At 39.7% G+C, this 12,160-nt stretch overlaps 1 protein-coding gene and 1 long non-coding RNA gene across 3 annotated transcripts in view; one reads left to right on the top strand and one right to left on the bottom strand.

Annotated features, from left to right (window-relative positions):
• Positions 1-11,335, bottom strand: part of Sec62 (SEC62 homolog, preprotein translocation factor) — a 28,332-nt gene extending 16,997 nt beyond the window's left edge. For both annotated transcript variants that reach the window (XM_027392044.2, XM_027392045.2), the window contains exons 1-3: positions 11,179-11,335; positions 4,569-4,677; positions 3,577-3,682 (exon numbers count right to left, since the gene is read on the bottom strand). In XM_027392044.2, coding sequence (XP_027247845.1) covers positions 3,577-3,682; positions 4,569-4,677; positions 11,179-11,214 — 251 coding nt within the window. In that variant the 5' untranslated portion in view covers positions 11,215-11,335. The remainder of the gene's footprint in view (positions 1-3,576; positions 3,683-4,568; positions 4,678-11,178) is intronic.
• A 91-nt stretch (positions 11,336-11,426) lies between these two features.
• LOC118239465 overlaps positions 11,427-12,160 on the top strand; it is a 28,345-nt gene continuing 27,611 nt past the window's right edge. The window contains exon 1 of the long non-coding RNA XR_004771655.1: positions 11,427-11,551. This is a non-coding gene — a long non-coding RNA (uncharacterized LOC118239465). The remainder of the gene's footprint in view (positions 11,552-12,160) is intronic.

The raw sequence follows: 12,160 nt of genomic DNA, 5'->3' as shown, positions 1-12,160 counted from the left end.
ATGTCTTCATTAGCTCCTGCAATCAGGGGCTTAGTTCAGTCTTATGCAGGTTCCCCAGCTGTCAGTCTGGAGTTAGAGATCTCCCACTATCTTGGGTCAGCTGTTTCTGGGGGTATCCCCATCATGGTCTTGACCCTTTTGCTCATATTATCTCTCCTCCCTCTCTTCAACTGGACTCTGGAAGCTCGGCCCAGTGCTTAGCTGTGGATCTCTGCATCTGCTTCCATCAGTTACTAGATGAAGGTTTGACAATTACGGTAATCCTTAATCTGATTACAAGGGAAGGCCAGTAGGCACCCTCTCCACTATTGCTTAGTTTTATCTAGGCTCATCCTTGTGTATTCCTGGGAATTTCCCTAGTGTCAGGTTTCTCGATAATCTCATAACGGCTCCCTCTTATTAAGATATTTCTTTCCTTGCTCTCCCTGTCTTTCCCACAACTTGACCATCCTGTTCCCTCATGTTCTCCTCCTGACTCCCTTTCCATCCTCTTTCCTCCCTCTCACACTCCCAATTTACTCAGGAGAGCTTGTCTATTTCCCCTTCCTAGGGGGATACATGTATGTCTCTCTTAGGGTCCTCCTTGTTACCTAGCTTCTCTGGGGTTGTGGACTATAGTTTGGTTATTCTTTGCTTTATGCCTAATATCAACTTATGAGTGAGTACATACCATGTTTGTCTTTCTGGGTCTGGGTTACCTCACTCAGGATGATTTTTTTCTAGTTCCACCCATTTGCCTGCAAATTTCAAGATGTCATTATTTTTTTTTTTACCACTCAGTATGACTCTACTGTGTCAATGTACCACATTTTCTTTATCAATTCTTTGGTTGAGGGGCATCTAGGTTGTTTCCAGGTTCTGGCTATTACAAACACTGTTGCTATGAACAGAGTTGACCAAATGAGTATGCATCCTTTTGGTATATACCTAAAAGTGGTATTGCTGGGTCTTGAGGTAGATTGATTCCCAATTTTCTGAGAAACCATTATACAGATTTCCAAAATGGCTGTACAAGTTTGCATTCTTACCAGCAATGGAGGAGTGTTTCCCTTACTCTACAACCTCTTCAGCATAAGCTCTCATCAGTGTTTTTGATTTTAGCCATTCTGACAGGTATGAGATGGAGAGAAACTCAAAGCAATTCCACTAAAATCAGGAACAAGACAAGGCTTTCCCTTTCTCCGTATCTATTCAATATAGTATCCGAAGTTTTAGCTAGAGCAATAAGACAACAAAAGGAGATTAAGGGGATACAAACTGGAAAGGAAGAAGTCAAACTCTCCCTATTTGAAGATGATATGACAGTATACATAAGTGACCCAAAAAATACCTGGGAACTCCTATAACTGGTAAACACCTTCAGTAACGTGGCAGGATACAAGATTAACTCAAAAAAATCAATAGCCCTCCTATATACAGATGTTAAATGGGCTGAAAAAGAAATCAGAGAAATACCATCTTTCACAATAGCCACAAACCTGTATGACAAGAACTTTAAGTCTTTGAAGAATGAAACTGAAGAGGATATCAGAAAATGGAGAGATCTCCCATGGTCTTGGATAGATAGGATTAACAAAAGCCATCTTACCAAAAGCAATCTACAGATTCAACGCAATCCCCATCAAAATCCAAACACAATTCTTCACAGACCTTAAAAGAACAATACACAACTTCATATGGAAAAACAAAAAACCCAGGATAGTCAAAACAATTCTGTACAATAAAGGAACTACTAGAGGCATCAGCATCCCTGATTTTAAGTTCTATTATAGAGCCACAGTAACGAAACAACTTGGTACTGGCATAAAAACAGACAGGTGGACCAATGGACCCAAATAGAAGACCCTGATATTAACCCACACACCTATGAATACCTGGTTTTTGACAAAGAAGCTAAATACAATAGAAAAAAGAAAGCATCTTCAGCAAATAGTGCTGGCATAACTGGAGTTTGACATGTAGAAGATCTTCACCAACCCCACATTTGACAGAGGGCTGATCCAAAGTACACAAAGAACTCAAAAACTGGACACCAAAATACCAAATAATCCAATTTAAAAATGGGGTACAGATCTAAACGGAGAATTCTCAACAGAAGAAACTCAAATGGCTGAAAGACATAGTGAACTGCTCAACATCCTTAGCCATCGGGAAATGTAAATCTAAACTTTAACACTTTTTAAAGAGGGTTCTCTAATGAATAATGTTCTTTTTCCTTCCTTCCTTCCTTCCTTCCTTCCTTCCTTCCTTCCTTCCTTCCTTCCTTCCTTTCTAAAAGACAGAATCTCAAGCAGTCCAGGTTGGCCTCCAATTCACTTTGTAGGCAAGACTAACCCAAGAATAACCTTGAATTCTTGATCTTCCTGTCTCCACCTCTCCAGTGGGAGATTATAAGTATGTGCCACTACACCTGGTAGATGGTGGACTCTTTTTTTTTTTTTCAGATTTTTAAAATTTGAATTAGAAACAAGATTGTTTTACATGACAATCCCAGTTCCCTTCTCCCTCCCATCCTCCCCTACCACCCCCCCAACTAAAACCCTACCTATCACATATCCTTTCTTCTATTCTTCCCCTGACTCAACCTTTCTGCTCCCTCATGACCTCTGCATCCTTCCTCTTCTTCCCTTCTCATTCTGGTAGCTCCCTCCCCCCTCTTCCCATGCTCTCAATTTGCTCAGGGGATCTTGACCCTTTCCCCTTCTCCAGGGGAACCAAGTATGTCTAAGGGTCGTCCTTGTTTACTAGCTTCTCTGGCAGTGTGGATAGTAGGCTGGTAATCCTTGACTCTATGTCTAAAATCCACATATGAGTGAGTACATATCATGTTTGTCTTTATGTGATTGGGTTGATGGTGGACTTAAAGTGCTATTAAGCACAGCCATTATTAAATGCTATATGTACCTCCCAAGCAAACACATAATATAAAATCTCAAATATTCAGATGTTAAACTTTGGTACCATAAAGCAAGATTTAGCTAATACAGATTATTAAGATTATTAAGTATGCTCTTTAGGTAACTGATTTTTTTTTTTTTTTTTAGGTATAAATTCTTTACCAAAAGTTTCTTTACAAAGAAAAGTAACTAAATGAAAAACATGTATGTTAGCAAGGTACTTTACCTAAGTCTTCAAGAACAGATAGTGCAGCTGTTTTGATTTTAAGAGGAATACTATATTAACAGTCACTGAAAACAGCAAGTAAGTTTGGCTTAGTCCAGGGCAAAGCCACTAAAAACTAAGGATAACACAGTTAGCAGCCGTCCCCGGAAAGGATCTGGAAAAAACCTCTCTGACCCTTTTCTACTTGTTCAATTGTAGACACATTTAAATTTTTTCTTGATTCTTTCATTTAGTAGCCCTAGAAAATACACAAAGGTAAAAGAACAGAACTACAAATTACACACAATTAAAAACATAGTAAGTCTAAGAACAAATATATTTCCACTGATAAAATCCAGGTTACATATAAAGCTCATTGTGGTTAGTTATAAAAAAAAAAAAATGGTTAAAAGGCTCCAGCACTCCGGAAACAGTGGACATTACTGACTGTCATCCCTCACCAAGAAACATTACCTGTTGCAGTATTCAACCACAGACTCCCTGGTTGTAAATAAAGCTTCCTCTCCTTTCTTGGCCTTTGCCCATTTTGAATCCAAGAGGCAATCCACTGCTTTTGAAGCTACAGAAGAAATTTGTTATTTAAAATTCAGTATACGTAAACATGTCTAAAGAAACATGTTATAAATGTCAACATTCTGATATTAGAAAATAAAACAATAGAATGAAGTCTAATGACTACCACTACGTTCTTTAAGGCCAACCCATGAAATATATTGATACGCACTTTCACAGCAATATTGGTTAATAAATAATATTACTCAAAGCAAGATAAATTAATGGGGAAATGTTAGTAACAAAAAAAATCCTCTCAAAAATATTTGTATATAACCATCAATCACAATAAAAAAATAACCCTAAATACTTCCTTCGTCCCTCAATGGTAATGAAAATTCTCAAGTTGTAACCCACCAAAGAAATCTACCACTGTGACTAGCAAATAAATACATTAGATTTAGAGATTAGCATGTCTATTTTTCTAATATTTTAAGAGTATCAAATCATTAATAACAAAAAGAAGGCATTTCTTCTGTGTAAGGAAATTGAAGTTTAATTGATGAGACAGAGAAATACAACCACCATTTATAAGCTACTGGGCTATATTATATTATATTATAGATACCAGCTTATCATGAGGTTGAATGGATAATAAATGAACAATGTACCTAGTTAGTTCCATGTAATCACACTATCTGAACAAAAGGTAGTATTTCACAACAAACACTGAAAATACATCTTATTTTTTAAATTTCCAACAAAACCAATTATAAAGCACTCTATCTTTACTTTTCAATCATAAAGGTAAGACCAGGATAATCAACTGCCATATGCCCATCACCCAACTTTAATAATCACACATGGAAGCTCTTTCATAACTTCTACATATCCTAATTTAGGTAACTTCATAGGATTTGTACAGTAGTAAGACTTTAGAGATGTAATCCTACCAATAAAATAATCGACCCGATGGCCCATCATATTGGTGGACTTTGTTGGACAGTTGAATCGAAGATACTTGGCTACAGCCTTCTCTTCTTTTGATGGTTCACCAACTTCCTGCAACACAGGAATATTAATTTAGTGTGCTTATGTATGTAAGAAAATCAAGCTCTAGAATAATTTCACATCTGTTCTGTAAACCCTTTTCAAGTGCTACAGAAGGCTTGCTTCCAGACCACCACCCACCCTTGTATGGCTCCTTTTAATACTCACAAAGCATTAATTTAAAAGATAAGATGCTGCCAATAATGATTGCTTAAATGGCAAAGTAAGTAGAAACAGTTACTATAAATAAGTGTTATAACCACAGTCAAAGATATGTGTCCTGACCAATGGATGACAGCTTGTAAAAATTCACCAGTTAACCTAAGGTAGCTACTTCAAGGTAGTGACGAGAAGAACTGAGGTGCTGATGACTAGGACACAGATGCTGTCTGGGATTTTCTCTTCCCTGGTACGACTGTGACAAAAAGGGAAATGTCAAAGGGCTATCCCTATTAACGGCAGCACAATAACAAATGATTTTCCTCATTCAATGCATCTGTTTTCAACTTAAAAGTTTATCCATTTAATGGTAACTTGTTACAAGGATGGAACTTGATTTGAAATCAAAAGAAGGAAGGTTGATTAAATAATGATATCTCAATAAATCTAAGTCATTCATTCAATCAAATACATACTGCCTCAGTGTTTATCCTATAATCTTTGGATGCTACAATGTATATTAGTATAGCAGGATACCTGTACTTTGTTACATAAATATCTCAAACAGCAATTGCTATTTTCCCAAAGGAATGATAAATAAAAATATTTTAAAAGTAGAAAAAGTAGAAGTGAAATTATCAGTGTACAGAAAAGGTGTCTTACAGAGAACTTGATTTTCAAAGACAAGTTCTGAGTAAACTGAATGAACAGCATAAACAATGAAGCTGAAAATGAGCAAAGAATTGACTCTTACAGAGATCAGTTATAATGTACAAGGAAGTTAAATTTGTACAAAGAGAATAAAGAGCCCTTAAGGCAAGCTAGGAAACTTTAACTTTATTCCATAAGAAGCAGAAAGATTACTATGTTTTTTAATAGATCAGAAATAGGAAAGTAACAAATATTGTTTTTATGATTGTAGGCAAGAGGAATAGGGAAAAACATGCAAAGGAGGAAAAGTAGTTAGGAGACTATTGTAACAGTCAAATAAATGTGATATGACATTGGTCTACAAATCGAAGGAAACACATATTTGAAACATTTCAAATGTAGAGTACATAGGATGAATGGTAAAGGGTAAATTAAATGAGTAGACACAAAATGTCAGATTTCTATGTTAATTAGTAAAAAAGAAACACAAAGTTGGGTGGGTAGGGAGGTAGGAAGGGATCGGGAGGATTTGGGTTGAATATGTTCAAAATATTATTTTTTTTAGAAAGTTTCAATAACAGGAAATGTGTAAGAAAAGTGATTCTAGAGAACAATCATCATTTTAGGCTTGGTACACGAATCTTAAATTAAACCATCAGCACAGATAAATGTGCTAATTTCCTGAGTGCTGACCAAGGCATCACATGTAAAAATATCAAGATACAAAAACTCAGAAGGTTGACAATGTTATAGGAAGTCAGACACTGTTAAGTATCTGCAAAAATTCTTTACATTTCACTTTAACAATGAAGTTAATTAACTTTTCCCCTAACTCTGTATTTTCCTTGATAAAGGCACTACTAAACAATGGACAGAAGAAAAAGTGACAACTGAATAACCTTTTTAAGTGGACACAAAATTCAGTTGTCTACTGTACTCTCCTAAAGTATCAGTGACTGATACTGGTTACTACAGAGAGCTCTTGATGAAAACATATCATTTGGAGCATCTGCTGGGATTTTAGTACTAGAAAGACTGCTGTAAGGGAGAGAGAGAGCAGCACCAGCTAGGACACTATAAGCTGGATACATGGGGAGATCCTGTGTGACTGCCCTGCTGCAGCCTAAACACAGCATAAAATACACTTACCTTGTTTATACTATCTTCCCTATTTGTTCCCTTTTATTGTGAAGAGAATATGTTTCTGCTTTTGTGCTACACTGTTATTAAGTAAAAGCCTTTTAAGAGTATTAGTAAATGCTTATAAAACATACAAAAACAGCTCAACTCTGAAATAAATGAAAAGAACTTTTTAGCCCCATTAACTCTCAGTTGTCTTTGAATAAGTAGTCAAAGAACGAACAAGTTTGGCCTAAATTGCCTTTTCTTTGCATCCAGATACCAATTTACTGGTTGTTGTTAATCACAACCCAAAATTACTTAGACAGGAAGACTGGTAGAATATTCATAAAAATTTTTAATTAATATATTTTAGAATATATCAATACCCAAATACTACAAAGAAATAGGAAAAGATCCAGAGCAAGCCAACGACTTTACTCTTACAGAATTTCAAATAATTTGCTGCTAAAAAGAAATAAACTTACTGGTCTGTCAATAGCGGGGTGAATAAATTTGTAAATTTGAACACAGATATAAAAAAGTAGTATGTTTATGAAAATACCAACAGGTTAATAGGAGATATTTTGAAAACTGGAGGGGATCTTGAATAAACTATTTGCTTAAAGTCATACAGCTCTGTAAGCTAACAATAGCAGTCCCCTCTCCAACTTGCTTCTATCATATTTCCTGTGGTAACAGGTTTGCTATATACTGCAAAATTCTCTATTAAGCCCAGTATGTTGTGGGTGGGGGGAGGATGAATTTTCAGACTGAGGTTTCTAGGTTCTTTCTCTATCCCTCAGAGGTCCTGAGAAGTCAGACCTGAAGTCTCGCTGAACAGTCCTCAACATTTTTCTTCTCTTTCATGAAATGAGGCATATAAACCCATGATATGTCATGATTTTACTGCCAGGGAGACAGATGGGCACAACAAAAATAACTTATGGAGGTTATACAAGTCCTAAGATACAGAAGTCATCTGAAGATTTCAAAACTGAACTCATTTCTATATACAAGCAGAATACTATACATGACGATTCTCTGAGCAGGAATAAGTCATACTATCTTTGTTACAAAAGTTTATATTCAGAATTTGGGGAGCTAGACAGATAGCTCTGTGGTTAAGAACACACACTAGCATTCTTCCCAGCACCCATATTGGGTGGCCCATCACTGCCTGTAACTCCAGTTCCAGAAGATCTGATGCCCTTTTCTGTCCTCAGATGCACTAAGGTGCACCATATCTCTACAAAGGTACACAGAAATACACAAAATTAAATATGTGTAAAATGGTTTGGGATTAAAGTATTTCAAAACTTATCTTTTTTAAGTCAATGATAAAGTGGAAAGAATATTCCACTGAAAATTAGATGACTACTCTAAACCTAGTTTTATTAACTTAAAGGCAATCTTAGTTCAAATCACATAACCTCACTGGACATGAGTTTGTCAGTAAGAATGAGGGTGAGACCAGAAAGCTTCAAGCCTACTATGTATGGACTAAACTTTTTTTTTTTTTTTCTGTGTAAGTGTGTGCATGTAGAACAGAAGTCAGGACAGTTCTACAGGTCAGTTTTCTCTTGCCACCTTGCAGGATCAAACTCAAGCCATCAGGTAATTGCCTCTGCCCCTGAGCCATCTCCCCTCCCAAGGCTCACTTAGGACAGAGGCTTCCAAATAAGTTCTATCAGATTCTTTTCAATTAAGTTTCATGATACCAGAATTCCAAATCAATGCTTTTAGTGCCTTGTTAATCTATAAAGTCACTGTATTTCCTAAAAATACATAATTGCTTTTCTTTTTTTCTGGTTTTTGAGACAGGGTTTCTCTGTGTAGCATAATAGCTTTTCTTAAACAAGATTTTTTTTGTTTTAAGTATTTCATTAGTTTGGACTGACATCACTCTAGTTAGTTATTAAACATTTTCAACACAATGTCAATTAACATACAAGCTCACTTCCAAGTTACAGTGTCCTGAGTCCAAAAAAGAAATGTGATAACAGTCCCCTTGCTTCCAACTCTGTTAGGGCACCAGATTTTAAAATTATTCTGTCCTGGAAAAGCAAATGAATTGGCTATAAAAACAAAACGAAACATAACTCTCAACTTAAGTGGTTCTATCGAATATCCCTCCCTTCCCCAAAAAGCCACTATAATTCAAGGTCAATAGAATCTACTTAAAACTCATTTCTAAACAAAAACATCAAGTAACAACAGGAAGCTCAACTGTTAGTATATAAATGCTTCTGCTTTAAAGTCTTTGAACAGACTTTTTTCTGTAACAAACTCTGAACTGTTATTACATTCGATCTTTTTTTATCTCAGGTAATGCCAATATTAGAGTTTTTGGTTCTTGACAGGAATAAAAATGAGGAATTCCCTCCTAGGACAGTTGGAAGAGGTTGAAGAAATGTTTCTGAGGTTAACACTGGCTGCTTTTCCAGAAGACCTAGGTTTGTATGCTAGCACACACTGTCAGGAAGCCTGTAACTCTAGCTCCTTGGGAGCTGACACCCCTTTCTGGCCTACACTGGCACCTGGACCCATGCGCACATAACCACACATAGACACACATGTACACACAACCAAAAAATATGTGTTGGGCTGTATGAAAGTAGTACTGTAATATCTTCCACAAACATTCTATACTGCCATATAGAAATTAAGTTGGAGGATGGGAAAAAATTTTAATTTCACAATACCAAGCTGAGTTTTCAGAGTCTCAAATAAACAGAAAGTAAATAGCCATACTTCATATAACTTATAGCCTAATGGTTAATTTACTGGATAGGTGGCTGTTAATTATTTTTAAGCTTATTAAGGAGTGCTTAACAAAAACCAATATAACCTAACCTAATTTTTTTATTCTGGTGAAGGAGGGCAAGAAAGAGGTTATGCACTAAGCATTTTCAAGAATTTTTAATGCCATTAATTTACTTAATGTTCTCATGCCAACTCTACAACCTTAAAAAGAATTTTCTTCAAGGTAAACAATCCTTCTTACAAATGCAGAAGTTGAGGTGAAAAAACAAAACTTCAAAGTCCTTGCTAATTGGTGGAGCTAGAGTACAAATAGGTACAAGATGACTAAGTTGCAGCTTTTGACCACTACCTTAAGGTACCATAAAGCTTCTTTACCTACTTTTCTGTTTAACCTAAGTTCATAACTGAAATACTAGCAGCTATTTAAAAAGTTACTATCACCTTTATGACAATATTGAAGAGCGGATAAAACTGTAAAATGATGTGTATTAAAGGGCAAAAATGTACAAAATTGTACTGCCGGGGGTAATTACAAATAAGGAGTACAGGCGATGCATATCTGACATTCAATACAAATTATCATAAAGTAACTATCTATGTTAAACCACATTACTAAATTTCAAAAGCCTAGGAATAGCATACTTAGAAACTTCTACTATTGTCTGGACACTTTGGTGTTAAGACCTGTGTCAACTTGGAATATGCCTCTAGTTCCCTATGCACTCTGTTCAAAATTATTTGGTCAATGTCTGCCAAATTCCAAACTTACTGAACACACCGGTATCTTTCCTACAGTATTTTTTTTAAGTTTTTCAACTTTTAAAAGTTTTAACTTACATAATTCAAAAGACCCGCAGGCCAATGAATCAATAAAACTTTACAAACAGATATTAAATTTAAAAAAAGGAAAAGTCATCCTAAGCGAGGGACAGAAAGACAAGGATGAGCTGTGACAGATAGATTAACAATTTACTACAGGCGGTCACTTAATCGAGCCTTTGGGTTTCTGGGTGAGCTCATGAGGCGCTCCTCACTCACATCGATGTTTACCCCACACTGACATTAAACAAAGAACAGACAACTGTGGGGGGTGGGGGGAGGACTGCGGGGAAGACGTGCACAGGTGACATACATTCACATGGACGAGGGAGGGATGCTATGTAGGGCATGAGGCTGACAAGCTGGCATGTCAAAGGCTCTGGGTGCCACCAGCTCATTGCAGCACCGACGGGGCAGGGTTTGTTTACATCGCGTCGCCTGGAAGAGAGCCGGCAAGCGTCAAGTAGACTATTCGGTTCAAGAACTACGGAGATGGGGAAAGGAGGGCAGACGCCACGGAACATCTGGAAGGGCCCGCAGGCCGGCCGGGGGCAGCTGCCCGCCGTCCCGGGGGCACAAAGCCCGGCTGCGGAGCCTCGGGTCAGCCCTCCGCCGCCTCCTACCCCAGTTACCGTGGCCTGAATTTCGGGAGCGCCAGGAAGGACCGGGAAGGGACCGGAGGTCCCGGAGCCCCGCGTCCGTGCTCCGGAGGAGGCCGGCCTCCCAGCGCAGGCCCGGGCCCGCCGCCGCCGCAGGAATGCGGGGCTCCGAGCGCCGCGCCTCCTCCTCCTCTCTCCCTCCCTCCCTTCCTTCCCCCCGCCGCTCCGCAGACCCCGCGGCCGAGCGGCCGCCAGCACCGCCCGCCTCAGGCCCGTCCCGGCGCCGCGACCCCGCAGGGACACCCTGCCGTCGCCCGCCCGGTCGGTCGGGACGTCCTCCCCGCTCCCTCCGCCTCCCGGCGCGTCCAAGCCCCCCGGCCCCACGGCTCCGCCGAGCTACCTGGATCCGCTTCTTGTGTCGCCTGCGTTCCGCCATGTTGTCCGCTCCGCCCGGTTCCTTCTGACGTGGAGCGAGGAGGGGGGGAGGAGGAGGAGGAGGAGGAAGAGGTGATGGTGGAGTAAATCTCGCGAGAGCGCGGCGGCTCGCGGCCCGTTATGTAACTCGCCGCCGCGCGCTCAGGCTAGGGGAGGCCCTGAGGTGGCCGGTCGTGCCCGCGTGGCCTCGGGCAGTGGAGGCTGGCACCCGGAGGCTGTCGCGAAGAGGGTCAGGGCTGCAGGCCGGGAAGAGGCTCTCCCCTGACTGGACGTCGGAGTCACCTGGATGGCTTCTAAATGCAGATGCCCCGCCCCACCCCTCAGAGTCACCGTCGAGGGTGAGGCCTTTCCTGAGGGGCCCACAGCGTCACCTGTGGCGCTTCCTGCCCCAGCCAGCCCGCTGCGCCTCTCTTGAGTTTGGTGAAGGACATCCTCAGAGTCAGAGATAGAAACACGTGTAATGAGTGTGTAGGTGGAGACCTCGGTCAACAGCCCTTTCTCAGGGTGAGGGGTGGGTTACCCTGCTCATTTCCAAGAGCTGGGAATGTATCCCACTCCCCGGGTGCCTCCTCAGAAGTCATCTTCAGCCTCCAGAAGTCAGGAAGAGCCCAGGGAAGGAAGTTAAGATGGAAGAGCAAGGCTGAGTTGAGATGTAGGGGACTGCAGACCTCTTCTAGTCTGGCGTTTTACTAGGTGACTGTTGTCATTTTTAGACCTTCTGGACCAAACAGAAGGTGGTCAGATAGGTGGGACGTGCTTAGATGCAAGTTCCCATGACACTGGGCATTTCAAACCATTGTAGCTGTAGAAAATTGGGAGATATAAATAAGGTAAAGACAATACAGTTTAATTCTACCATTCAGGTCTGTTAATTATTTTAATTTTCTTTTGTCCTTTATTCCCACTTTATGTGTACACATGGTGTGTGTAAGTTGAATTTATCCATT

This window comes from Cricetulus griseus (genome assembly GCF_003668045.3).
Source record: "Cricetulus griseus strain 17A/GY chromosome 1 unlocalized genomic scaffold, alternate assembly CriGri-PICRH-1.0 chr1_0, whole genome shotgun sequence".
Classification (NCBI taxonomy): domain Eukaryota; kingdom Metazoa; phylum Chordata; class Mammalia; order Rodentia; family Cricetidae; genus Cricetulus; species Cricetulus griseus.
The sequence above is the reverse complement of the archived record's forward strand: the minus strand, read 5'-3'. Positions and strand labels throughout refer to the sequence as shown.